Below are 26,520 nucleotides of genomic sequence, written 5' to 3'. Positions count from 1 at the left end.
TAATATTTCAGATTAGTATTATTATATCAAGCAAAAAGAAACTGAATCAATAAGGAAAATGAAACTGACAGATTACATACAATCTCTTAGATGATGTAGGACTTTTTGTGCTCCTTCAGTATCACCCGCACTGAAGCAAAATGGCCTGCATGAGCCAGTCACATTTATGTAAATTACTTGAATATGTAAGAGAAAGTGAAAGAGTCAAAACTCACTGTATTGCACACAGTAAATGCATTACATGCTGGGCCTAACTGAACTGCACTTTTCCTTAACACCGGTGATTATGATGGGATTGTGATTATGAATGACTTTTGGCCACTGATAGCTATGTAGGATTTCAGGTTTAAACCTGTCAGGGCCTGTTACTGTTGCATGTGCTACACTACACAAATCATGAGAAAAGAGAGGAGATGATGAAGACAGAGGATGCTGATGATGTCCAGACACTACACTTCAACCACTACACTGACCTTCATGAGATTTCATTTTTGGAATACCATTTCTATATTGTTCTTAAATAAAAACAACAAAAACATGCTTGGGCCCAAATGCATTTTATTTAAATTCTATAGATAAAATGCAGGTATCAGTCATATTTTGCCTGGAAAAAGAGATGTTAGGTCAGAATTATTTCTAGAAATAGTGATGCAGCACTTAAAGTCCCCTTCAAAGCAACTCTTTCTCGAGTTTTTGTTTTCTCGTCTTTATATTGTCAATGTGTTGAAGTTTTTGCTTTTAGATTTGCATTATTGTTTCACCCAAAAATGAAAATTCTCTCATCATTTACTTACCCTCTTGTGATTTTAAACCTTTATGACCGAGACTTTCTTCTGCAGAAAACAAAAGAAGATATTTTAAGAAAGTCTGTAACTGAACAGCACTGGTCCCTGTTCACTTCTAATGTACAGACACAAAACCAACGCAAGGGAATGGAGGCCAGATAACATCATTCTTCAAAATATCTTCTGTGTTCGGCGGAAGGTTTTGTATCTATACAATATAAGTGAATGGGGACCAGTCCTGTTCAGTTATGTTAATGACGACAGAATTTTTATTTTTGGATGAACTATTACTTTAAAGACTTTATACAACCTGAGAAGTTGTACATGGATGCCTTTTTTGTGCCTTTCTGGAGAGAAATAAATAATTCACAATATGTTAAATACAATAAAAATAACAAAACAATCATATTTTCCTTATCTCTGTACCACTTTTATTTGCAGACTCACCATATTTAAATGATATAGACTACTGTAACTGAAACAGAATTTATGCAATTTTAGAAATATTATTCAAATTCTTAATTTCTCTTATAGACAGTCATCTGAGACACTTTCTTCACTATTTTATGCAATGAACCCTTATAGGTATTAAAACATTTTATTTTGTGTGGGGATACCATCTCATTGCAATAAACCATTAAAAAAGAAAATGTATTATAAAAAAGATAAATTATTTATCACTTATACAGTAACTGCTTGTAAAATGTAACTAAAATGTAAGTTTACTCTGAAATTTTAATAAGGTTTAGAATGAGACGGATCCTAAACCTTTTAAACTATCTAAAACTCTAAATAAACTACTCAAAGACCAGCAAAATTAACCAGATAAACTAAATAAACCAATCTGCAGTATGGAAAAATCACTCTTGTCCTTCTTCCAGCATGAACCACTCGTGATCCGAGAACTCATCTAATGTGAGCCTGTCGGCAGGTTCCCTGCATTCCCCTACAGTTTATCAAGTCATGGCATTCTGTATGGTCAAGAGCAATATACAGTAATTTATGTTCTTTAGAACACACAGTCATTTATAACACTAAATACAGTGATAAACAAATGTATTAGACCACCTAAGAGGATGTCATAAAACGGCTTTGTGGACACAACTCAAATGCAGGCAGGTAAAGGGAAAACCAAAAGACTTTATTCTAAAACACAAAAACAAACAACCGCTATGGGGCAAAAACCCGATAAATCATAGAAGACTTAAAACTGAAATACTTCCATCATGAGGAACAAAACAAACCAGTCAAAAATGGTAATCCAAATGATAAATCCAAAAACACGAAGGGAACAATAAATGGGATCAATGTAATCCAACACGTAGACACGAAGAGCCTTGGGAAACAAACAATGAACTGACACAGGATTAGGAATACACAGGAGTTAATGAAGGGGAACACTAACGAGAGATAATGACATAGGGAAGGGGACGGGGAGGTGACGAGACTTTACATTAAGGGAGACTGGCGGGAAGAAGAATGGACAGGTGAGGGAGATGAAATACTAATGGGTTGCTAACGGAGAAACAAGGGGGCGGAGCTAAACGAAAGACAGGAGGACACACGGTAAAATGTCAAAACAAACCACAAAGTGTGTCCACACAAAACAAAACACACTCACAAGACATGATATTGTCACGACACTGTCCCCAAGGCAAGAAAACCCAAGACAGGAAGAAACAGAACCCTGACAGAGGAAACAGACATTTTAGGAATCTGTCAAAATCTTGCTCTGTTAAATAGACTCTTTTTGGACCTGAATAAAAAAAAAACTGCAACCGCATAAGCACTGTCTGTAACGTAAGCAAGAAGTGAGCAAAACATTTAATCAGTAAAAGTTATTGAAGTCACAGAATAACGGCATCCATCATCCCTGTAAGTTTTGCTAATGTGTTAGGGGGGAACACAAAGCTTGGCTACAGTTTTTATAAAAGTGTCATCACATCTGGGCTTAATGCTATAGAAACACAGAAACTCACCACAGTATCCTGACATAAGGTTGTTGGTAGTTGAGATAAACCTGCCGTTTCCAAAATCTATAATTTTCACCTGCATCATATCTGTATTGATCAAGAAGTTGTCTCATGACAAGTCACCATGGTTGACACCGTGTCCAATGCAGTATTTGGCTGCTGTAACTGCTTGGTTCATCAAACGACGTGCAAAGGTTTCACGCGGAGACTTGGATGACATAGGATGAAATCATGCAAGGTCATGCATGGCCGTGGGTATTCCATAGTCATGATGAGCTGATCTTCCAGATACCAGTCGTATATTTTAACAATATAAGGGCATGTCTCTGATTTATGTAGCTCCTGCTGTAAAGCCACTTCTTTGGGTAGATGCTCGCCCTTAGACTGGTGAAAAAGCACAAAAAAAGGTTAGCTGACTGTAGTCTTATTACTTTGAGATCACTATAAGAAATGCATTTTCTATATTTTTTCTAATTGATATTATGAGCATAACAACTGAGTATGAATAACATTCATTAATCAATAATTTTTTAATGCTTCAAAACACAAGAATAGTTTTGTTAAACAGATGTTACATGTCAATGTCTCAAATTTGGTAATTTGTTAAGTAACGTAAATAGTTAGATATTTGTACATGACATTTTAGATCTGTACAGTATATTTGATATTTTAAATCTTGCCAACTTACAGTATCCACATAACGGATATTGTTTAATGGAGAATGTTTGATGGCGACCTGCAAAAAGAAAAAATCCATGTAAGCTTTACAGCAGTACATCACACTCTACAGTTAAATTAATTTAAACACATATGGATCAAAACAATAAACACGCATCTCTATGTTTACATTTACATTTAGTCATTTAGCAAACGATTTTATCCAAAGCTACTTACAAAGAGTTTAGGGAGCAATAAGCGATATCATACAGGAGCCATATACATTAGGTATAATGATTCGTGTTGTATCATGGGAAATATGAGTGAGCGAGTGTACACTCAAAATCAGATTGCATTGCGAGTAAAAAGTATTGAACAAATGTAGGGAATGGAATGAGTCGTTTACACAGAATTCGGATTACAAAATGGCGGACACCCGACATAGTGCACTACATAGGAGACTCACTGGCTTGGCTGGCTGGCTGGCTGGCTGGCTGGCTGGCTGGCTGGCTGGCTGGCTGGCTGGCTGGCTGGCTGGCTGGCTGGCTGGCTGGCTGGCTGGCTGGCTGGCTGGCTGGCTGGCTGGCTGGCTGGCTGGCTGGCTGGCTGGCTGGCTGGCTGGCTGGCTGGCTGGCTGGCTGGCTGGCTGGCTGGCTGGCTGGCTGGCTGGCTGGCTGGCTGGCTGGCTGGCTGGCTGGCTGGCTGGCTGGCTGGCTGGCTGGCTGGCTGGCTGGCTGGCTGGCTGGCTGGCTGGCTGGCTGGCTGGCTGGCTGGCTGGCTGGCTGGCTGGCTGGCTGGCTGGCTGGCTGGCTGGCTGGCTGGCTGGCTGGCTGGCTGGCTGGCTGGCTGGCTGGCTGGCTGGCTGGCTGGCTGGCTGGCTGGCTGGCTGGCTGGCTGGCTGGCTGGCTGGCTGGCTGGCTGGCTGGCTGGCTGGCTGGCTGGCTGGCTGGCTGGCTGGCTGGCTGGCTGGCTGGCTGGCTGGCTGGCTGGCTGGCTGGCTGGCTGGCTGGCTGGCTGGCTGGCTGGCTGGCTGGCTGGCTGGCTGGCTGGCTGGCTGGCTGGCTGGCTGGCTGGCTGGCTGGCTGGCTGGCTGGCTGGCTGGCTGGCTGGCTGGCTGGCTGGCTGGCTGGCTGGCTGGCTGGCTGGCTGGCTGGCTGGCTGGCTGGCTGGCTGGCTGGCTGGCTGGCTGGCTGGCTGGCTGGCTGGCTGGCTGGCTGGCTGGCTGGCTGCTGGCTGGCTGGCTGGCTGGCTGGCTGGCTGGCTGGCTGGCTGGCTGGCTGGCTGGCTGGCTGGCTGGCTGGCTGGCTGGCTGGCTGGCTGGCTGGCTGGCTGGCTGGCTGGCTGGCTGGCTGGCTGGCTGGCTGGCTGGCTGGCTGGCTGGCTGGCTGGCTGGCTGGCTGGCTGGCTGGCTGGCTGGCTGGCTGGCTGGCTGGCTGGCTGGCTGGCTTTAGGCTCAGCTGGTTCGGGACATTTGTGTTCAGTCTAGAGTCGGTTCTCAACTCCAGTCCTCAGGCCCCCCCTGACAGAATACTTTGGATGTCTCCCTATTGAACACCTGAACAAGTTAATGAGATAATGAAGTGATGATTGAGTCATTAATGATGAACAGGTGATGTTAACAAACACAATCACTAGAATAAAAACCATAATAGTGTTAAGCTTTCATTAAGTGTGGCTCTTACCCTTGATTTATTATGTTAAATTTTTTGCTAGCTGAAATAGTTTGTTTCTGAAGCATATTTATAAGAGCCTGACAAAAGACAAAATTATTTCGTCCTGGTGTTGGTAATAGCTGTGCAAATGTTGGTTGATTTTTGGTGTGTCACGACATTTGTCAGAATTAAATCCCCCTTATTTGTATCTGTCTTATAACAATTTAAGAAGGTTTCATTCCAACAATTTTGTCTTTTGTATGGCTGTTCAGAAACACACTATAACAGCTGATATAAAAAATAAATCAAGGGTAAGAGCCCCACTAAAGGAAACATTATTATTGTTTTTGAACTTATGATGTTTTCTTCAGCGATTAACATCACCTGTTCATCATTATTGATCAATCATCACTTCATTATCTCATTAACTTGTTCATGTGTTCAATAGGGAGACATCCAAAATATTCTGTCAGGTGGGGCCTGAGGACTGGAGTTGAGAACCACGAACCAGCTCGGCAATCTATCAGTAAAATAGACGTTTAACATTTAGTTTTTTCCAAAATTGTTATTTCTAAATGTGCTAAAAATATGTCAGCTGATATAAATATATTCCACTAATGCTTTCAAAACATTCAAAGTACTCTCTAAGACAACTCCAAAATCAGTATATAGGTAAACCAGTAATTTTATGAGAAATTATGAAAATGCCACCGCAACCCACATTAACCTCAAACACAATTTTATTGATATTACAGATTTTGTTTATTTAGACCACCAGCACTGACATTTCTCATCATCAAAACTAACCTGTTGACTTGGCTTCCATATCGTTTACTGGAGTAAAACTTCTTCGTGTAAAGCGATGGTTTCTTACCTTAAAACATTCAAATACCATATATGAATTAATTAAACAATAAAAGGAACAAATACTTTCCGAAATCTCCAACAAAATAAACATTAAACACTAACAAGTCTAGCAATTTATTTCATTTACTTCTGCTTGTACAAAATAACACGTATTACTAACTCTTCAAATTGCAACTGTTGCAGGAACCAGGGTTGTAGCCACCAATGAGGTTTCTGATGTCGTTATTTTTCGTTATTATAAAAAGTGAAATAACTGTCAAGTTAGGCTAACAATATTGTACAAAATGCCAAAAGTTTCTGTGATTGGATTCTACTATACTTACTCTCTGTGCCTCGCTTGTTACAGTGTGTGTCTTTCAGTCTTGATTGATGGTGTGGTGATGCCCCTCCCTCCTTGTTACCCATTCATTACCTCAATAGTTTGTGCCCCAGTTTCACATTCTCATTTAGTTTTTCTTCTCATTCCCTGTTTCTCTTGTCTTGTGTCAGATCGTTAAGTTTTATTCTCACCATGACTTTGATCTTGCTTGTTATCTTCTTTAAATAAAGTTGTTCTCTCTCAATCCCCGCAGTTTAGTCCCGTCTCGTTCATGACAAAACTATTTGCTGGTGAACTCTTATTAATTGTAATATTTCAGATTAGTATTATTATATCAAGCAAAAAGAAACTGAATCAATAAGGAAAATGAAACTGACAGATTACATACAATCTCTTAGATGATGTAGGACTTTTTGTGCTCCTTCAGTATCACCCGCACTGAAGCAAAATGGCCTGCATGAGCCAGTCACATTTATGTAAATTACTTGAATATGTAAGAGAAAGTGAAAGAGTCAAACTCACTGTATTGCACACAGTAAATGCATTACATTCTGGGCCTAACCGAACTGCACTTTTTGGTGATAAACTGGTGATTATGATGGGATTGTGATTATGAATGACTTTTGGCCACTGATAGCTATGTAGGATTTCAGGTTTAAACCTGTCAGGGCCTGTTACTGTTGCATGTGCTACACTACACACATCATGAGAAAAGAGAGGAGATGATGAAGACAGAGGATGCTGATGATGTCCAGACACTACACTTCAACCACTACACTGACCTTCATGAGATTTCATTTTTGGAATACCATTTCTATATTATTCTTAAAAACAACAAAAACATGCTTGGGCCCAAATGCATTTTATTTAAATTCTATAGATAAAATTAGATTACATTACATTCAACTTTATTGTCATTACACATATACAAGTACAGTGTAACGAAATGTAGTTTAGGTCTAACCAGAAGTGCAATTAGCAAGTGCAGGATATACAGTGTGAATAAATACAGAATACAATATTAGGAAAATACTATACAATGGCCATGTACTATGAAAATATGACAGTCGGTATGTACTATGAACAATATAGACAGAAGGCTATATACTGTGAACATTAATGTACAGGTGGTTATGAACAGATAACAATATAGACTATACAATAGTGCAGGTGACTTGAGTGTGCATTAGTTACAGACATTAGCTATTAAAGTTACAGTGCAGTAGATGAGTTGATGCGGTTATTAAAGGTACACTGCAGTACATGAGTTATTGAAGTTATAGTGCAATACATGAGTAGATGCAGTTATACATTTACAGTGCAGTAGATGAGTTAGTGCAGTTATTGAGGTCACAGTGCAGTAGATGAGTTAATGCAGTTATTGAAGTTACAGTGCAGTAGATTCGTTAATGCGGTTATTAAGGTCACAGTGCAGTAGATGAGTTAATGCAGTTATTGAAGTTATAGTGCAATAGATGAGTAGATGCAGTTAGTTATGCAATAGATGCAGTTATGCAATAGATGAGTTACAGTGCAGTAGAGAAGTTGGTGCAGTTATTGAAGTTACAGTGCAGTAGATGAGGTAATCTAGTTATGAGAGTAGTCCATTAGTGCAAATGAGCATTCAGTGTAATATTCCTGGTGTGCAAGTGAGCAGTATAGAGTGCAAATGATGCTGTGTGTGTAAACAGTCCGATAGAGCAGATACATGAAGTACTGGTGTGTACAGTTCAGTCATGAATGGCAGCCCTGTAGTGCAATGTAAACAATGTAATAGCAGCATTAAAGTTAAAGTTATGAGGGGTAGTGGAATCAGTGGGGAGCAGAGTTCAATAATGAAACAGCTCTGGGAAAAAAGCTGTTTCCTAGTTTGCTGGTTCTTGTCCGGAGGCACCTGAAGCGCCTGCCGGAAGGCAGGAGAGTAAACAGTCTATGAGCGGGGTTAGAGGAGTCCTTGAGAATACTGCGAGCTCGACGCAGACAGTGTTTCTTTTGGATGTCCTCAATGGAAGAGAGTGTAGTTCCTGTGATGCGCTGGGCTGTTTTCACCACCCGCTGCAGTGCCTTGCGCTCAGCAACAGAACAGTTCCCGTACCAGACTGTGACACAGTTGGTCAGGATGCTCTCTATCGTGCAGCGATAGAAGTTCACCAAGATAGTTGAAGACAGTTGGTTCTTCTTCAGTGTCCTCAGAAAGAAGAGACGCTGGTGAGCCTTCTTGACCAGGCATGAGGTGTTGGTGGTCCAGGACAGGTCCTCCGAAATATGGGTCCCCAGGAACTTAAAACTGGAAACACGTTCAACAGCCATCCCGTTAATGTGGATGGGGTTGTGTGTGCCTCCTTTCGCCTTCCTGAAGTCCACTATGATCTCCTTTGTCTTGGAGGTGTTAAGGAGCAGGTTGTTGTTAGAGCACCATGTGGCCAGGTGCCGTACCTCCTCCCTGTAAGCAGTCTCATCGTTGTTGCTGATGAGACCAATCACTGTTGTATCGTCTGCGAACTTGATGAAGGAGTTAGATCCATTCACAGGTCTGCAATCGAGTGTGAAAAGGGAGTAGAGAAAGGGGCTCAGTACGCAGCCCTGTGGTACACCAGTGTTGAGGGTGATGGTGGTGGAGCAGATGTGGCCTAACCTAACAAGATGAGGCCTGTTCGTCAGGAAGTCCATAATCCAGTTGCAGGTTGAATTGTTAATGCCTAGGTTTCCAAGTTTGATGATTAGCTTGGAAGGGATGACGGTATTGAATGCAGAGCGGAAGTCTACAAACAGCATGCGTGCATAAGTGTCCTTATTATCCAGATGTGTGAGCACGGAGTGCAGCGCCATGGACACTGCATCATCTGTGCTCCTGTTGCTACGGTAGGCAAATTGGTATGGGTCCAGTGTGGATGGTAAAGAGTCTTTTAGTTGTGACAGGACCAGCCGCTCAAAGCACTTCATAACAATGGGTGTGAGTGCTACAGGGCGGTAGTCATTCAGGCACGTCGGGCTGGAATGTTTTGGAATGGGCACAATGGAGGTGGATTTGAAACATGCTGGAACCACTGCTTGGGCGAGGGACAGGTTGAAGATATCCGTGAAGACCCCAGCGAGCTGCTCCGCACATGCCCCGAGTACGCGACCAGGGATGCCATCAGGACCAGCAGCCTTGCGTGCGTTTATCCGGCTTAGTGCAATATAAACATCTGTGGAGTTTAGTGTGAAGATTGGGAGGCCAATAGAAGGTGTGAACCTGGTGGCGGGTTCATTATTGTCTCTCTCAAAGCGTGCAAAAAAGTCATTAAGCTCGTTCAGAAAGGCAGCATCTGTGGCTATGGGGATGGAGTGGTTGGGTTTGTAGTCACTAATGGCCTGGATGACCTGCCACATGCGTCGAGGGTCAGAATTGGTAAAATGCTCCTCTAACTTCAACTTGTTGCAGTGCTTGGCCTTTTTGATGCCCCTCTTCAGATTTCCCCTCGGAGTACTATAGGCCTGTGCGTCACCTGATCTGAAGGCGGTGTTGCGTGCTTTCAACAGGAGGCGCACTTCCTTGTTCATCCATGGCTTCTGATTCGGGTATATGGTGATCTGCTTTTGATCTGTGACACCATCAATGGGGGTACTGATGTAGTCCAATACAGAGGAGGTGTAGGTGTCTATGTCCGTGTGAGAGCCACTGGTGGCCTGAGAAGCAAACATACTCCAGTCTGTGTGTAGAAACCTTTCCTGGAGTGTGAAGTCTGCCCCCGCAGGCCACACCTTGATGGTCTTCACTGATGGCTTCACACAATTAATGAGAGGTGAATACTTGGGGGTGAGGAACAAAGAAAGGTGATCAGATTGACCCAGGTGGGGGAGGGGGGTCGCGGTGTAAGCTACAGCCATGTTTGTATAGACATGATCCAAAGTTTTGTTTCCTCTTGTGTGGCAGGAAACATGCTGGTGAAATTTAGGGAGCATTGTCTTTAAGTTAGAGTGATTAAAATCTCCCGCAACAATAAATGCAGCCTCCGGGTGAGCAGTCTGTTGTTTACTGATGGCTGCATGAAGTTCTTTCATAGCAAGCTTGGCATCAGCATCCGGTGGAATATAAGCTGCCGTTAAAATGGTTGAAGTGAATTCCCGTGGCAGATAAAACGGTCTACATTTAACCATGAGAAACTCATCGTTAGCCGAGCAGTGTCTCCCGACAATAACAGAGTTCGTGCACCAAGACATAAATGCACAATCCACCTCCTCTTGTCTTACCGGATTCCTCTGCCGTTCTATCCGCCCGGTGTGTGTTGTAGCCCGCTAACTCAACAGCGTTCCCCAGTATGCCGCTGTGTAGCCATGTTTCCGTGAAGATTATGACATTGCATTTCAAAAGTCTTTTATTGTTGATGATGCGAAGTCGAATCTCATCCATTTTGTTCACTAATGATCGTACATTAGCAAGGAAAATGCTGGGTAAAGAGAGCCAGTGGGGTGTTAGCTTTAGCCTAGCTCTTAGCCCTCCGCGTTTTCCCCGCCTTTGTTTACGATCTCGACGCCGCCGACGAGCACTTCCGCCCGGCCGTGTGGGGTGAGTAGCGTCGGGTGTTTTAGCGATCTCAGGAACGAGTTGAATGTTGCTGATATAACTTCCGGGAATGCGCAAACCGATATCCAAAAGCTCATGCCGGGTGTACGATGTGAATGCACAACTGTTCTGAACGAACAGGCCCGTGATGAGCAAGAAAAACACTATATAATTGCTAAAACTGGAGAGACGCTGAGCCTCGCGATGTTCACGCGCCGCCATCCTACGCCAACTAAAATGCAGGTATCAGTCATGTTTTGCCTGGAAAAAGCGATGTTAGGTCAGATTTTTTTGAAATAGTGATGCAGCACTTACTACAAAGTCCCCTTCAAAGCAATTCTTTCTCCAGTTTTTGTTTTCTCGTCTTTATAATGTCAAGGTCAATGTGTTGAAGTTTTTGCTTTTAGATTTGCATTAGTGATTCACCCAAAAATGAAAATTCTCTCATCATTTACTTACCCTCTTGTGATTTTAAACCTTTATGACAGAGACTTTCTTCTGCATAACACAAAAGAAGATATTTTAATAAAGTCTGTAACTGAACAGCACTGGTCCCTGTTCACTTCTAATGTACAGACACAAAACCAACGCAAGGGAATGGAGGCCAGATAACATCATTCTTCAAAATATCTTCTTCTCTGTTCTGCAGAAAGATTTTCGGTTTTGTGTCTGTACATTAGAAGTGAATGGGGATCAGTGCTGTTCAGTTACCAACTTTCTTAAAATATCTTCTTTTGTGTTCTGCAGAAGAAAGACCGTCATAAAGGTTTGAAATCACAAGAGTGTGAGTAAATGATGACAGAATCTTTATTTTTGGATGAACTACCACTGTAACTTTTGCTCATTCCGTCATACTGACATCATCAGAGAAGGATCACGACTCCAGAGAGAAAGTATTACATGGATGCCTTTTTTGTGCCTTTGGTGGAGAGAAATAATTAATTCACAATATGTTAAATACAATAAATATAACAAAACATAATAATTACTAAAAAAGATAATTTATTATAAAAAATATAATCATTAATCAGTTATACAGTAACTGCTTGTAAAATGTAACAAAAATCTAAGTTTACCTTAAAATTTTAAAAAGGTTTAAAATGAAAGTGACCTATTTGTCAGGTATGGTGACCCATACCCGAAATGTGACCTCTGCTTTTAACTCATACAGTGAGTAGTGGACACACACACAGCAAGTGGTGAGCACACGTACACCCGGAGCAGTGGGCAGCTATCACTGCAGTGTCTGGACGCATCCTAAACCTTTTAAACTATCTAAAACTCTAAATAAACTTCTCAAAGACAAGCAAAATAAACCAGATAAACTTAATAAACCAATCTGCAGTATGGAAAAATCACATTTGTCCTTCTTCCAGCACGAACCATTCGTGATCCGAGAACTCATCTAATGTGAGCCTGTCGGCTGGATCCCTGCATATGCTGCGGTTTATCAGGTCATGGCATTCTGTATGGTCAAGAGCAATATATAGTAATTTATGTTCTTCATAACACACTGTCATTTATAACACTGAAATACAGTGTTAAACAAATTTATTAGACCACCATTAGAGGAAACAGATATTTAAGAAATCTGTCAAAATCTTGCTTTTTGTTAAATAAACTCTTGGGGCCCTTAAAAAAAATCTGACTTTCTTATGAAAAGTCCATGTAGTAGAGTAGGCGGGGCGAGACCGTGGTTCGAGTCCGGTGAGTAATTGTGAATTAGCGCCAGCTGTGCGCACACCGGGCTCGAATCACGTAGGAGATGGGAGCATAAAAGGAACGAGCGACCGGACCGTCGAAGAGAGAGGACCGGGCCCGAACTTGTGTTTGTATTTATGTTATTTCGCCGGCGGTCGTCCGTGAGGGGCCGCCGGCTGTTTTTATTTCTGTTAATAAATGTTTAATGTCTGCCGGTTCCCGCCTCCTTCCTTCCGGGTTTCGGCACCACTGTAACAAATCTCAATAAAATGGAACCGCCGGCGAAATAACATAAACATAAATACAAACACAAGTTCGGGCCCGGTCCTCTCTCTTCGACGGTCCGGTCGCTCGTTCCTTTTATGCTCCCATCTCCTACGTGATTCGAGCCCGGTGTGCGCACAGCTGGCGCTAATTCACAATTACTCACCGGACTCGAACCACGGTCTCGCCCCGCCTACTCTACTACAGTCCATTATTAAATTCATGGAAAACAGTAATAAATATATGCAGGGTATGCAGTTACGAGACGAGACAACGGAGATAGGAGCCCTCGGAGCGACGGGAACGAAAGAGGGGAGAGAGGAAGAAATATATATAGTCCGGTTCCCAGACATGCTGCCGCTCTGTCCTAAACCAGCCGGAGTACTCTCCTTCGCGGTGCCATGCGGTGTCCCTGGGGCTTCGTTGGACGGCCCGACCGTCCGCCCCCTGGCGGCCGGCGCTGGCTCCTCCTTTATCTGGGAGTCGGGGCGGGTTCCCCGTCCCCTGCTCCTCCCCCTTGGGCATACGAACGCAGGCTCCAGCCTCTGGCGGGCGGTGGCCGCTCTCAGCACTCCCGCCCCCTGCTCCTCCCCCTCAGGGGACGGACGCAGGCTCCGACCTCTGGCGGACGGTGGTATCTCCCCCTTCCCCCTTGGACGAAAGCCACCCCACCTCGACCCAGGGGCGCGGCAGCAAGGGTCGCCAGTCCACCGAAGCTTTGATGGGGGCCGCACTGTGCACTTCCGTTTCCCCAGAGCCACCGCTTCGGGAAGCCACTGGTGGACGCCCTTCGTCCGCGCTGCCCGAACTCTCCGGTACCGCGAGGCCACTCGGTGGCGAGGACTCTCCGACAGCATATCTCTCCTTCCTCCCGGGTTTCGGCACCAATGTAACACGAGCCCGGTGTGCGCACAGCTGGCGCTCATTCACAAATACTCACCGGTCTCGAACCACGGTCTCACCCCGCCTACTCCACTACACCAACATTTCCTTTTAATTTATACCTGGGAAGTTGCATTTGGTGAGAACTCCCAGAAACAGTGCAGATGCTTAGATTGCATTTAACATTTAAAGATTTTTTGTTAGTGCTGTTCTCTTACCTTCAGATACGATGTGTTTGTGAGTGACGCCAGTGAAGCAACAGCAACCCACCAATAGTGCCAGAATATTCCCTAAACCACAGACAGTATCTGCAACCGCATAAGCACTGTCTGTAACGTAAGCAAGAAGTGAGCAAAACATTTAATCAGTAAAACTTATTGAAGTCACAGAATAACGGCATCCATCATCCCTGTTAATTTTGCTAATGTGTTACAGGGGGAACACAAAGCTTGGCTACAGTTTTTATAAAAGTAACATCACATCTGGGCTTAATGCTATAGCAACACAGAAACTCACCACAGTATCCTGACTCTAGGTTGTTGGTGGTTGAGATAAACCTGCCGTTTCCAAAATCTATAATTTTCACCTGCATCATATCTGTATTGATCAAGAAGTTGTCCCATGACAAGTCACCATGGTTGACACCGTGTCCAATGCAGTATTTGGCTGCCATTACTGCTTGGGTCATCAAACGACGTGCCAAGGTTTCACGCGGAAGACTTGGATGACATTTGATGAAATCATGCAAGGTCATGCATGGCCGTGGGTATTCCATAGTCATGATGAGCTGATCTTCCAGATACCAGTCGTATAATTTAACAATATAAGGGCATGTCTCCGATTTATGTAGCTCCTGCTGTAAAGCCACTTCTTTGGGTAGATGCTCGCCCTTAGACTGGTGAAAAAGCACAAAAAAAGGTTAGCTGACTGTAGTCTTATTACTTTGAGATCACAATAAAAAATGCATTTTCAAAAAATGTTCTAATTGATATTATGAGCAGAACAACTGAGTATGAATGACATTCATTAATCAATTATTTGTTAATGCTTCAAACAGCTTCAAAACACAAGAATTGTTTTGTTGAAAAGATGTTACATGTCAATGTCTCAAATTTGGTAATTTGTTAAGTAACGTAAATAGTCAGAATGTTTGATATTTGTACATAACATATTAGATCTGTACAGTATATTAGATATTTTAAATCTTGCCAACTTACAGTATCCACATAAGTAATATCTTGTAATGGAACATGTTTGATGGCGACCTGCAAAAAGGAAAAGAATCCATGTAAGCTTTACAGCAGTATATCACACTCTACAGTTAAATTAATTTAAACACGTATGGATCAAAACAATAAACACGCATCTTTATGTTTACATTTACATTTAGTCATTTAGCACACGATTTTATCCAAAGCGACTTACAAAGAGTTTAGGGAGCAATAAGCAATATGTCATACAGGAGCCATAATACATAAGGTGCCAATACAGAGTAACTGGTTTCTACAAAAAAATGTTTGAACCCAAAGTGAAAATGTTTGATGAATATAGCAAAGGCGTTTCTACCTCCAAGCCATCAGATTTGCGAATCCCATCACACACAAGGCCATAGCTGCCTGATCCCAGGGAGCTGCCCAATTCATAACATGATGAAAATAATGCTAAAAATACAAAAGAAGCATGAGACACCTGTTTCTTTGTGTAACATGAACTTCAATAGCCGTGCTGATAAAGAGGGGGCTCTAGTGAGAGTGAAACAGCTTATTTAGAATATATTTGCAAATATTAATTTTTAAAGAAAATAGTTGTAGGATAGAAAGCCTCAGACATCAGACCAACACTTCGCTCACTTGTTCACTATTCCCTAAATAGTCCACTATATGGCGAAGAAGTGAATGAAATTGAGTGAATCTTTTCAGAGACTGTCCTAATATATCCTGCGTGTCAGTGCACTTTCGCTGAAATTCGTAATAACGCTTGTATTACACATGTGTGGCTGATGGATTGTATATTTAAATGGTTAAGTTCATTTTCACATCATATTTCACGTCTATTGCATTAGTTTTTAATAAATAGAACAAAACAAATGTTTCCCACGTTTATTAACTATTAGATTAATTACGTTTAATAAAATTCCTTGATATTTTTAAAATAATACTGCTATATATAACATTGATTTAATCAGTTTATTTTAACACATTCGTGGCATTAATGGTCATTCTCCTCCAGCTAATTCTAATCAGACGATTGATTCGCGTTGTATCATGGGAAATATGAGTGAGCGAGTGTACACTCAAAATCAGATTGCATTGTGAGTAAAAAGTATTGAAAAAATGTAGGGAATGGAATGAGTCGTTTACACAGAGTTCGGACAAGGTAACAAAATGGCGGACACCCGACATAGTGCACTACATAGGAGACTCACGTGCTGGCTGGCTGGATGTCAGCTGGTTCGGGACATTTGGGTTCAGTCTAGACGAACCAGCTTGGCAATCTATCAGTAAAATAGACGTTTAACATTTAGTTTTTTTCCAAAATTGTTATTTCTAAATGTGTTAAAAGTATGTCAGCTGATATAAATATACTCCACTACTATTACTTATAAACATTCAAAGTACTCTCTAAGACAACTCCAAAATCAGTCTAGGTAAACAAGTAATTTTATGAGAAATTATGAAAATGCCACCGCAACCCACATAACCTAAAACACAATTTTATTGATATTACAGATTTTGTTTATTTAGACCACCAGCACCGACATTTCTCATCATCAAAACTAACCTGTTGACTTGGCTTCCATATCGTCTACTGGAGTAAAACTTCTTCGTGTAAAGTGGTTTCCTTCCTTAAAACAATCAAATATGAATTAATTAACTTGATATCACAAATACTGTTCTACAGTTATAGTTTGCAGAAAAAATATATTGTAATGCTTGACTGAGACAAGATATGAATTGAGTCGAATAGTAACGTAGATATGAAATGAATAAATGATCCCAACGGACCTCGACACAGTATAGCAGAAACCGAGCATAGACCGAAGCTATATTTTAATATATACCGAAACAATAAAACGAACAAATACTTAAACCTCCACCAAAATAAACATTAAACACTAACAAGTCTAGCAATTTATTTCATTTAGTTATGCATGTACAAAATAACACGTATTACTAACTCTTCAAATTGCAACTGTTGCAGGAACCAGGGTTGTAGCCACCAATGAGGTTTCTGATGTCGTTATTTTTCACTATTATAAAAAGTGAAATAACTGTATAGTTGGGCTAACAATATTGTACAAAATGCAAAGGGAACTCAAAAACAAACACTTCACTCTCAAAGCTTGGGATTGTGTTGTTTTGAAAGCGCAAATGCGTCCTGCGGCAAATCGTTGTGACGTCACACACAGCGTTGAGAAGCACATCAGTTTGTTGATAGTTAAAGTGAAGACAGATCGCACGAGCAGTTACTAATAAGACAGATATCGACACAAGATTGAACGATAACGAAATACTCTGAAGTACTAAGTAATCCTCTGTGTATTGAGAAGCTCTACAAGCACGACTGGTAAAAGATCTTCGAAGACATCGCTGTACAAGAAGCAGTTTCGCCATTAACGTTACACGATATGCAAGGTTAGTCACAGCATTACAAAGAGATAATGTTCGTGTTTAAACAATATATTAAGGTTTAGACCGTATGATTGTGTTTCGCTTTAGTTAATTTGATGACTTTGAAAGTATTCAGTAAGTTATGAATGTTGTTTAAGTGAAAATGCCGTGGGTTGTAATGTCAGTGACATGTTTAATGAAGCAAGTTCATAGTTTGACTTGTTTACATAGACTATGACTGATTATAAGCAAAGGAAAACTCAATCTCTGACTTTATTTTGTAGAGCAACATACAGAAGGAAACAAAATGAAGGGTTCCTGCTTCAAGAGAGCATGCAAGGCTATAAAGGGCACATTCTCTCGCCCCAAAAAGACGAAAGTGGTGCCCTTCGAACCGGATCCATCGGATCTACAGCCAGATCCAATTGTCCAGACACATTTATGTGTTTTTGAGCCTGTGCTCTTACAGGACCCTGCAGTTGATTTATTTCCTGCTTCCTGTAATTTTGAGCAAACAACTCTTAAAGATCTGGATGATCCTCAGCCTGGTCCATCTGGACTTCAGTCCACAGCTCCTGAAGAACCTGCTGACCGTCAACCAGGTCTGTGTGATATGCAGCAAACAGCCTCAAAAAGTATTTGGGATTGTTTACAGTGGTTGTCTAAATGAATACCTTACTTATATAAAAGTACAAAAAGAGAGATGAAAATGAATTAAATTAGCCTTTGGTGGCTTGTTCCCTTCATATGATTGTTTAGTGATATATTTCTGGTATGTGCTGGTAAGATCTATTATATGTCCTTTCTCTTTCTTTGTTTTTATCTTTTAGAACAACAAACGGCAAAAGACGGAAAGACGAAGGGTAGCCGTGCCGGCTTCAAGAGAGCATGCAAGGCTATAAAGGGAACATTCTCTCGCCACAAAAAGACCAAAGTGGTGCCCTTCGAACCGGATCCATCGGATCTACAGCCAGATCCAATTTTCCGGACACATTTATGTGTTTTTGAGCCAGTGCTCTTACAGGACCCTGCAGTTGATTTATTTCCTGCTTCCTGTAATTTTGAGCAAACAACTCTTGAAGATCTGGATGATCCTCAGCCTGGTCCATCTGGACTTCAGTCCACAGCTCCTGAAGAACCTGCTGACCATCAACCAGGTCTGTCTGATATGCAGCAAACAGCCTCAAAAAGGAATTTGGGATTGTTTACAGTGGTTGTCTTAATTAACTTATTTATATAAAAGCACAAAAAGAGAGATGAAAATGAATTAAATTAGCCTTTGGTGGCTTGTTCCCTTCATATGACTGTTTAGTGATATATTTCTGGTATGTGCTGGTAAGATCTATTATATGTCCTTTCTCTTTCTTTGTTTTTATCTTTTAGAACAACAAACGGCAAAAGACAAAAAGACGAAGGGTAGCCGTGCCGGCTTCAAGAGAGCATGCAAGGCTATAAAGGGAAAATTCTCTCGCCACAAAAAGACCAAAGTGGTGCCCTTCGAACCGGATCCATCGGATCTACAGCCAGATCCAATTGTCCAGACACATTTATGTGTTTTTGAGCCAGTGGTCGTACAGGACATACCCGCAGTTGATTTATTTCCTGCTTCCTGTCATTTGGAGCAAACAACTCTTGAAGATCTGGATGATCCTCAGCCTGGTCCATCTGGACTTCAGTCCACAGCTCCTGAAGAACCTACTGACCATCAACCAGGTCTGTGTGATATGCAGCAAATAGCCTCAAAAAGAATTTGGGATTGTTTACAATGGTTGTCTAAATGAATACCTTATTTATATAAAAGTACAAAAAGAGAGATGAAAATGAATTAAATTAGCCTTTGGTGGCTAGTTCCCTTCATATGATTGTTTAGTGATATATTTCTGGTATGTGCTGGTAAGATCTATTATATGTCCTTTCTCTTTCTTTGTTTTTATCTTTTAGAACAACAAACGGCAAAAGACAGAAAGACGAAGGGTAGCCGTGCCGGCTTCAAGAGAGCATGCAAGGCTATAAAGGGAAAATTCTCTCGCCACAAAAAGACCCAAGTGGTGCCCTTCGAACCGGATCCATCGGATCTACAGCAAGATCCAATTGTCCAGACACATTTATGTGTTTTTGAGCCTGTGGTCGTACAGGACATACCCGCAGTTGATTTATTTCCTGCTTCCTGTCATTTTGAGCAAACAACTCATGAAGATCTGGATGATCCTCAGCCTGGTCCATCTGGAATTCAGTCCGCAGCTCCTGAAGAACCTGTTGACCATCAACCAGGTCTGTCTGATATGCAGCAAATAGCCTCAAAGAGATTTTGGTATTGTTTATAGTGGTTGTCTAAATTAATTCCTTACAGTACAAAAAGGGAAATGAATTAAATTAGCCTTTGGTGGCTCTGGTAGTTCCTTTCATATGACTGTTTAGTGATATATTTCTGGTATCTGCTGGTAAGATCTATTATATGTCCTTTCTTTGTTTTTTATCTTTTAGAACAACAAACAAAAGAACCTACTGATCCGGATCCATCTGATCTTCAGGCAGATCCACCTGTACTCGAGCCAACAGTTTTAGAAGAACCAGCTGAAATTCAGCCTGAACGTGAGTATACTGAACAGACTTATTTTCTTTCTGTTCCGCTCTTTATTGTTGGCCTCGCTCCTGTGCCTGGTTACCCTTATGTGTTTTTATACATCTATTCTATTATGTATATATTATACATCTATATGAATGTTTATTCATGATATAACTTTAAAATGTAAAGTGTTATTCTGCTGAAATAATATTTTATTGATTGTCCTGCTGTTTCACTCATACTTGAACCCCTCTCTATTACATGACATTATTTAAAGTGATAGTTCATCCAAAAATGAAAATGTTGTCAAAATGTATTAACCCTCAGGTTGTTTCAAACCTTTATGAATTTCTTTGTTTTGATAAACACAAATGAAGATATTTGGAAGAATGTCAGTAACCAAACGGATCTCATAAATATATACTATGGGTGTCGATGGGGGATAGGATCTTTTGGGTTACTGACAGTTTTCCAAATATATTCCTCTGTTTTTATCAAAACAAAGAAATCCATACAGGTTTGGAACAATGTCAGGATGAATAAATACATTTTCATTCGTGGCTGAATTTTTTGTGAGGTCACAAGCAGCACTGGTATTGGAGTTCATTTAGATAAATAAACAAGTCGTTTATTGTTTGTGCTCTTGTATTTTTCATTTTTTCAGGATCAGTTTCATCGCTTTATGAAGAGGGCCGAATTTTAGGAATAGGCTACTCTGGCGTTGTGTATGAGGGGATTCGCAAATCCGATGGACAGAAGGTAGAAACACCCTTAATATCAAAAATGTTACACTTGTGTCCTAACATAGAGATGCATGTTTACAAAACTTTACAGGCTGTAGATTGTAATGTACTGCTGTTAAGTGTATATTGTAATTATTTGCCTTTTGCAGGTTGCCATCAAAAAATTGATTGGGACCAACGATTTTCGCCTTAATGTCGTAAGTTAATATATCTTTAATGTCACAGCGGGGTCCAAAAATCTGGGACGATGTCAAATTAAGAAGAAATATCAAATATTCTTCACAATTTCTAGGTTACTAATCGTATAGCAAATGTGAGACACTGACATGTAACAAAACAATTTTGTATTTTTTTTAACAAAAACGATTCTTGTGTGATGAACCGGTTTGAAGAATTTCAAAAGCATACTGAAATGAAACATTCGCCCGAATGCATGCTCTCATACAAAGGGGGACATAACAAATAAGATGTATATAAAATATTGTCCTTCTGTTATTGTGCTAAGAGTATCAGTTAGAATAAAAAAATGCTTTTCTCATATTGCTCACAGAGTTTTAGACCCCACTGTATCTTGACACAAATAATTCATTGAAATTGAAATTTTACCCTTCGTTCAGCTAACCTTTTTGACCCCTTTTTTACCAGCCTGGGTATTCTAAGCCTCTGTTCATGGAAGCGGCTATAAATCTACAGCTCCACAAACGAGAGAAATGCCCCAACATCGTGCAGATGTTAGACTGGTTTGAAGAAGAAGAGAGGTGCACCATAGTTTTGGAGTACCCACATCCCTGCTTGACCTTGTGGCACTTCTTGTGGCTCGTCATTTCATAAGGCAAGTCGTGATCGCAGCTCAACACTGGCTTGACCACGGTGTCAACCATGGTGTCCTGTCATTGAAAAACGTCCTGATCAATACGGAGACGAAGCAGTTGAAAGTTATAGACTTTGGATGCAGCCTACTCATCTCAACTATCAACGACCTAACCTCAGGATACTGTGGTGAGTTTCTGTGTTTGTATAGCATTAAGCCCAGATCTGATGACCCTTTTACAAAAAATGAAGCCAAGCCCAGCTTTGTGTTTGTTCAATTTTACACTACCAATATTTACAGGGATGATGGTTGCACATTATTTTACAGTTCCTGTACCTTTAGTGTACTTACATTGTACTTACCTAAGAATGTTCTGAATAAGTTTAGGTTCAGAGTTAGGACCTAGTTATTATATTTACTGTAATAAGTACACAGTATGTACATGGGTAACAGAACTGTAAAATAAAGAGCCACCGGGATGATTGATGCCATTATTCTGTGACTTTAATGATTTTTTGTAGTGAAATGTTTCGCTCACTTCTTGCTTATGTTTCAGACCAAGCTTATGCGGCTGCAGATACCGTCAACGTTATGGGTAAATTGCTGAAGAAAATAGATTCTTGCAACGAGATATATAAGTTTGTATCTCGAGAGCAAGAATACGTCCCATTTTCAGAAGGTAAGAGAACAGCACTAACAAAATATGATTGTTAAACGTAAACCAAGCTTCTGCACTGTATCTGGAAGCTTCCACAAATTGCAACTTACCAGCTATTAATTGAAAGGAAATGGAGGATATTGTTTCTTAAAGTATAAAACGTACAGTACTTCATATTTCAGTACCTGCAATGACAATGTTTTATAAAGAACATAAATCGAGTACTCTTGCCCTTACAGAATGCAAAGACTTGATAGAGCGGAGCACGTGCAGTAACCTGGCGGACAGGCTTTCATTAGATGAGTTCTCAGATCACGAGTGGTTCAAGCAGGGATAAAGGTCAGGTTTGGCTTTATTTAGAGCTCTGCTACGTTCAGTTAAGAACCGCCCCTTTCACTTTACTTTTAAGCTTTTCCTCTTTGAAGGGATGTTTTTTTAGGCTAAACATTTCAATTTTTGAAGTAATTGTTGGTGTTCTACTAACTCTCCTTTAATAATGCCCGAGAAGGTAGCTGCCTGGTGAGTGCAGAATGAGAACCACACATCCGAACGCTTGGTGCGGACTGTGAGTATGATAATGTATTAATACTGTACCAGGCACTTCCGAAACCGTCACAAACTTAGATAACTTAGAGTCAATGTCTCTCACAGCATCTTAACTACATTGATCTCTATCGTTTCGGTCATCAGATCATTCAGATCAGCTCATTCCGTTTGGTAAAATCATGAATAACGTGAATAACCTTTAACATAATTAATAGAACAATAGAACTCCTTTAGCTGGAAGTCGGCGGCGAGTTCCTCGTCCCCTGATTCTCCCCTTTGGGCGGACGGACGCGGGCTCCGGACTCTGGCAGTCGTTGGCCGCACTCGGTGCTTCCGCCCCCTGCTCCTCCCCCTTGGGCGGACGGACACAGGCTCCGACCTCTGGCAGACGAAGGTGACTCCCCCGCTCCCGCTTGGACGTTAGCCACCCTACCTCGACCCAGGAGTGCGGCAGCAAAAGTCCCCGTCCCACCGAAGCTCTGGTGGCCCACGACGGTTCCTCCTCTTCTCAAGAACCACTGCTTCGGGCAGCCACTGGCGGACGCCCTTCGTCCGCGCTGCCTGAACTCTCTGACAACGCGAGACCACACGGCGGCATGGACTCTCCGACAGCATGTTTCTCCTTCCTCCCGGGTTTCGGCACCAATGTAACAAAGTTGATTCCAACTGTCAATCACAGTTGGAATCCCCGCCTTATTGACCACAATCAGTAAGAAAAGTAAGAGAAGCCACTGAATATAATAATTTTCATCAATAATTAACATTGCGCAAGCCGATGATTACGAAACACCACAAATACGCTTCTTTTCTGTAGGCCTGCTGTGTGGGTAAACACAGTCGTGATGGTTTTAAGAGGCAATTTCAGAATACTTTGACGACTTTCCTTCAGGCATTTAAGAATGACTATAACAACATTTCTCGTGCTATTTAACAAGATCAGTTCTCTGGTTAGTCAGGTTACGCCTTCTCATAGTGCAGTTACGAGACTTTTTGGAGGAATTTATTAGGCAAATGCTTCTCCATCTCCCATTATTTGAAATAAGCCTTTTTCGCAAAGATGAAAAACCACGTACGTAAAACTTTTTTGCGAAAAAAGGTTTTTTTTATTCAAAATGTATCTTTTCCATCACTCGTTTCTGATGCGAAACTTCAAAATGCGAATTAAACCAGAATGATGGAAACCTGCTTAGTGTATTGTCATAATGATGATGTTGTGTATATTTGTACATGTAAAGAAATAAAACACCCTCAACATTTGTGTAGGATTTAGAAGCTCAACGGTTAACTTAAAATACACCTGCGGGTCCAGGTGGAGACTGCCGTGTATAACATATGGGAAATTAAGCATTTAATCATATGTTAACGGTATTTCGTCAGTTCTTCTGCGTCTCATCGCAGCATCTGTCCAACAACACAAATATGTCTCTCTGAAGGGTCCATCACGACAACTTTCCTTAAATATATAATGCAAAACATGTAAGGCGAATAAATATATGCAGAATATTTGACAATTAACAGATAAACAGAACGAAAGTGAATAATCGGTGACAATGTGCTGAGTTTGGTCAGTTTGTGAGGCGCAGCACTCCACAAATGAGTTAATGGATAGGAGATGACAAAGTACACTCTGTAAGTTTTCTTTATTTTGCAAAAGCACAATGTTCAGTTTGTAGTAGAAGTGTGTACTTGACTAAAAGTAGATATATGGCATTAGTGCATACTCATAATAAACTCGTACGCGTAATCATATCTGTTTGACCATTAATCATCACAGAGTTTTTAAAGTTTTTTCTGTGAAGTAAAGTGTTTAACTTCATGTGCGCACTGCGCAGAAGAATCCGCTTATGAAATCATTGCAATGGAATTGCCGGGGTCGGGCCAGATGTAGTCTCGATCTCCCTGGGCTTGACATGCCAGGGCCGCTTTTGCGGTGGGTTGTGACGGAACGGTGGTCTCCTCCTTCTTTTATGTGAAGGTGATGTTAAATTCGATGACACACCTGCATCAGCCATGTTAATTGAGCAATGATAGAACGATACACTCCCTGCTGTAATACCCACCCCTAGTGAAAAGAAAAGTGATAACTAGTGGATAGTATTAGCAAATTTAATCACGTTAATGAATGTTCAGTGTTGTGTAAATATGAAAGGAAAAAAGTCAATTCACAGCATTTAAGAATCGATATTGAATTGATCCGTTTAAAAAAAACGATTAATCGATTTTGCCAAGCCCTAATAATTAACATTAAAAAAACAGTTGTGGCCAGTGACTCTTCCGTGGGTGCAGGAATGCAAAGGTCGTCAAAACATGCATTTAGCCCGTCATGCATGTTGCTCGTCATCTCAAAGTGTGTTCGGCGCATCACGTGAACATATGTGCATTGGGCATCATGCCACAATACGTGCCTGCTGCATATGCACAGATACGCAGACACTCGATATTGTCGTTTTTCTGCACATTCACACACACCACTTATAAATGATAACATACAAATTAATTGTAGTAATTCGGATTCATGTTGTCAAGAATTGCTTAAATATGATAAAAAAATCTGTGATCAGAAGTATTACATCTCGTATTATTGTAGCAAAACTGAGCACCTGTGACTGTGAAATCTGTATAGAATTTATTAGTCTTTGGGATAATGTTTTAAGATTTGTCAAGGCTGTACGGTGACTTTTCTTGCACTTAGCACTGGGGCAGTGCCTAATTTGTCAATTCCAAGGTTAATGGGGTGGGGAGTTAGTGGGGTGGGTAGAAGTAAAGGAATGTGCGATATCTGAGGGTTTTCTATCCATCTATTTAGATCTTTTGAAAATGCCCATAAAAAAGTCTAAATGGAAACGGACACGCAAAAATAATATCAGATTGATCAGTTCAAAATCTTAGTTGTAAGGTGATGGAAACAATAGCAAGGTTTCACTACAAATTTGTGAATTTAGCTTATGCGCAATATTGGAATATCGAATAAAACATTTTAGAATAAACACCGTTTCATTCCAACTAGTCAACCGTCACTTCCAAATAAACTGCCACTTAATATCAGTGTTATAATGTTCAATTAGAAGGAAGAAAGGAGGCTGGAACCGGCAAACACTAAACATTTAATAAACAACAATTAAATAATATAGACCCTCACACATGACTGTGGGCGACACACACAAACCAAACTAAAGGCCAGGCTTGGTCCTCTCTCGTCAGCATTCCCGTCGCTTGTCTTCTTATGCTCCCAATCTCCTCCATGAGATATGCGGGACCCCGCCTCACGGCTCCCATCACGTCTTCCTGACTGTAGTGGAGTAGGCGGGTCGAGACTGTGGTTCTCGTATCACGTAGGAGATCGGGAGCATAAGAGAATGAGAGACCGGACCGTCGACGAGAGAGGACCGGGCCCGTACATGTTTATGTTTGTATTTATGTTTTATTCACCGGCCGTCGACCGTGAGGGGCGGTCAGCTGTCTTTTTACTTTTATTTTATGTGATTAAATGTTTAAATGTTTGCTGGTTCCCGACTCCTTCCTTCCTTAACTTGAACTTTGTTACATTGGTGCCGAAACCCGGGAGGAAGGAGAGACATGCTGTCGGAGAGTCATCGCCGCCGAGTGGCCTCGCGGTGTCACAGAGTTCAGGCTGCGCGGACGAAGGGCGTCCGCCAGTGGCTGCCCGAAGCAGTGATTCTGGAGAAGAGGAGGAGCCGTCGTGGGCCACCAAAGCCTCGGTGGGACGGGGACTTTTGCTGCCGCACTCCTGGGTCGAGGTGGGGTGGCTATCGTCCAAGCGGGAGTGGGGGAGTTGCCGCCGTCTACCAGAGGCCGGAGCCTGCGTCCGTCCGCCCAAGGGGGAGGAGCAGGGTGTGGAAGAGCCGAGTGTGTCCACCGCCTGCCAGAGGCCGGAAACCTGCGTCCGTCCGCCCAAGAGGGAGGAGCAGGGGACGGGGA

General features: G+C 41.6%; 2 protein-coding genes across 12 annotated transcripts in view; one reads left to right on the top strand and one right to left on the bottom strand.

The window, feature by feature from the left end:
- The window catches only part of LOC130407188 (cell surface glycoprotein 1-like), a 105,585-nt gene extending 79,499 nt beyond the window's left edge, over positions 1-26,086 (top strand). For 2 of the 3 annotated variants that reach the window (XR_008904577.1, XR_008904576.1), the window contains 9 exons: positions 18,088-18,414; positions 18,641-18,970; positions 19,199-19,528; positions 19,742-19,849; positions 20,488-20,582; positions 20,716-20,763; positions 21,212-21,565; positions 21,934-22,056; positions 22,275-26,086. Coding sequence is in view for 1 of the 3 variants with exons in the window: in XM_056729910.1 (XP_056585888.1) it covers positions 18,088-18,414; positions 18,641-18,970; positions 19,199-19,528; positions 19,742-19,849; positions 20,488-20,582; positions 20,716-20,763; positions 21,212-21,397 (1,424 nt within the window). In the remaining 2 variants the exon portion in view is untranslated. Of the gene's footprint in view, positions 1-18,087; positions 18,415-18,640; positions 18,971-19,198; positions 19,529-19,741; positions 19,850-20,487; positions 20,583-20,715; positions 20,764-21,211; positions 21,670-21,933; positions 22,057-22,274 lie in introns of those variants that run through there. The other variant, XM_056729910.1, reaches the window with a different exon arrangement.
- LOC130407194 (serine/threonine-protein kinase pim-3-like) lies at positions 1,921-17,276 on the bottom strand. Of its 9 annotated transcripts, XM_056729920.1 has the most exons (10): positions 16,981-17,276; positions 16,428-16,491; positions 16,072-16,140; positions 15,213-15,307; positions 14,864-14,911; positions 14,163-14,541; positions 13,865-13,975; positions 5,875-5,941; positions 3,447-3,494; positions 1,921-3,142 (listed from the first exon to the last, which is right to left on the bottom strand). In XM_056729920.1, the coding sequence occupies exons 1-9, from the start codon at positions 17,068-17,070 to the stop codon at positions 3,470-3,472; spliced, it is 948 nt and encodes a 315-aa protein (XP_056585898.1). In that variant the 5' UTR covers positions 17,071-17,276; the 3' UTR covers positions 1,921-3,142; positions 3,447-3,469. The 9 variants fall into 9 exon arrangements, with proteins under 9 accessions (XP_056585898.1, XP_056585902.1, XP_056585901.1 ...); XM_056729924.1 differs by lacking the exons at positions 1,921-3,142; positions 3,447-3,494 and having other exon boundaries at positions 5,767-5,941; positions 16,652-17,276; XM_056729923.1 differs by lacking the exons at positions 1,921-3,142; positions 3,447-3,494 and having other exon boundaries at positions 5,767-5,941; positions 16,825-17,276.
- Positions 26,087-26,520: the final 434 nt, after the last annotated feature.

Source organism: Triplophysa dalaica, chromosome 18 (genome assembly GCF_015846415.1).
Source record: "Triplophysa dalaica isolate WHDGS20190420 chromosome 18, ASM1584641v1, whole genome shotgun sequence".
Taxonomy (NCBI): domain Eukaryota; kingdom Metazoa; phylum Chordata; class Actinopteri; order Cypriniformes; family Nemacheilidae; genus Triplophysa; species Triplophysa dalaica.
The sequence above is the reverse complement of the archived record's forward strand: the minus strand, read 5'-3'. Positions and strand labels throughout refer to the sequence as shown.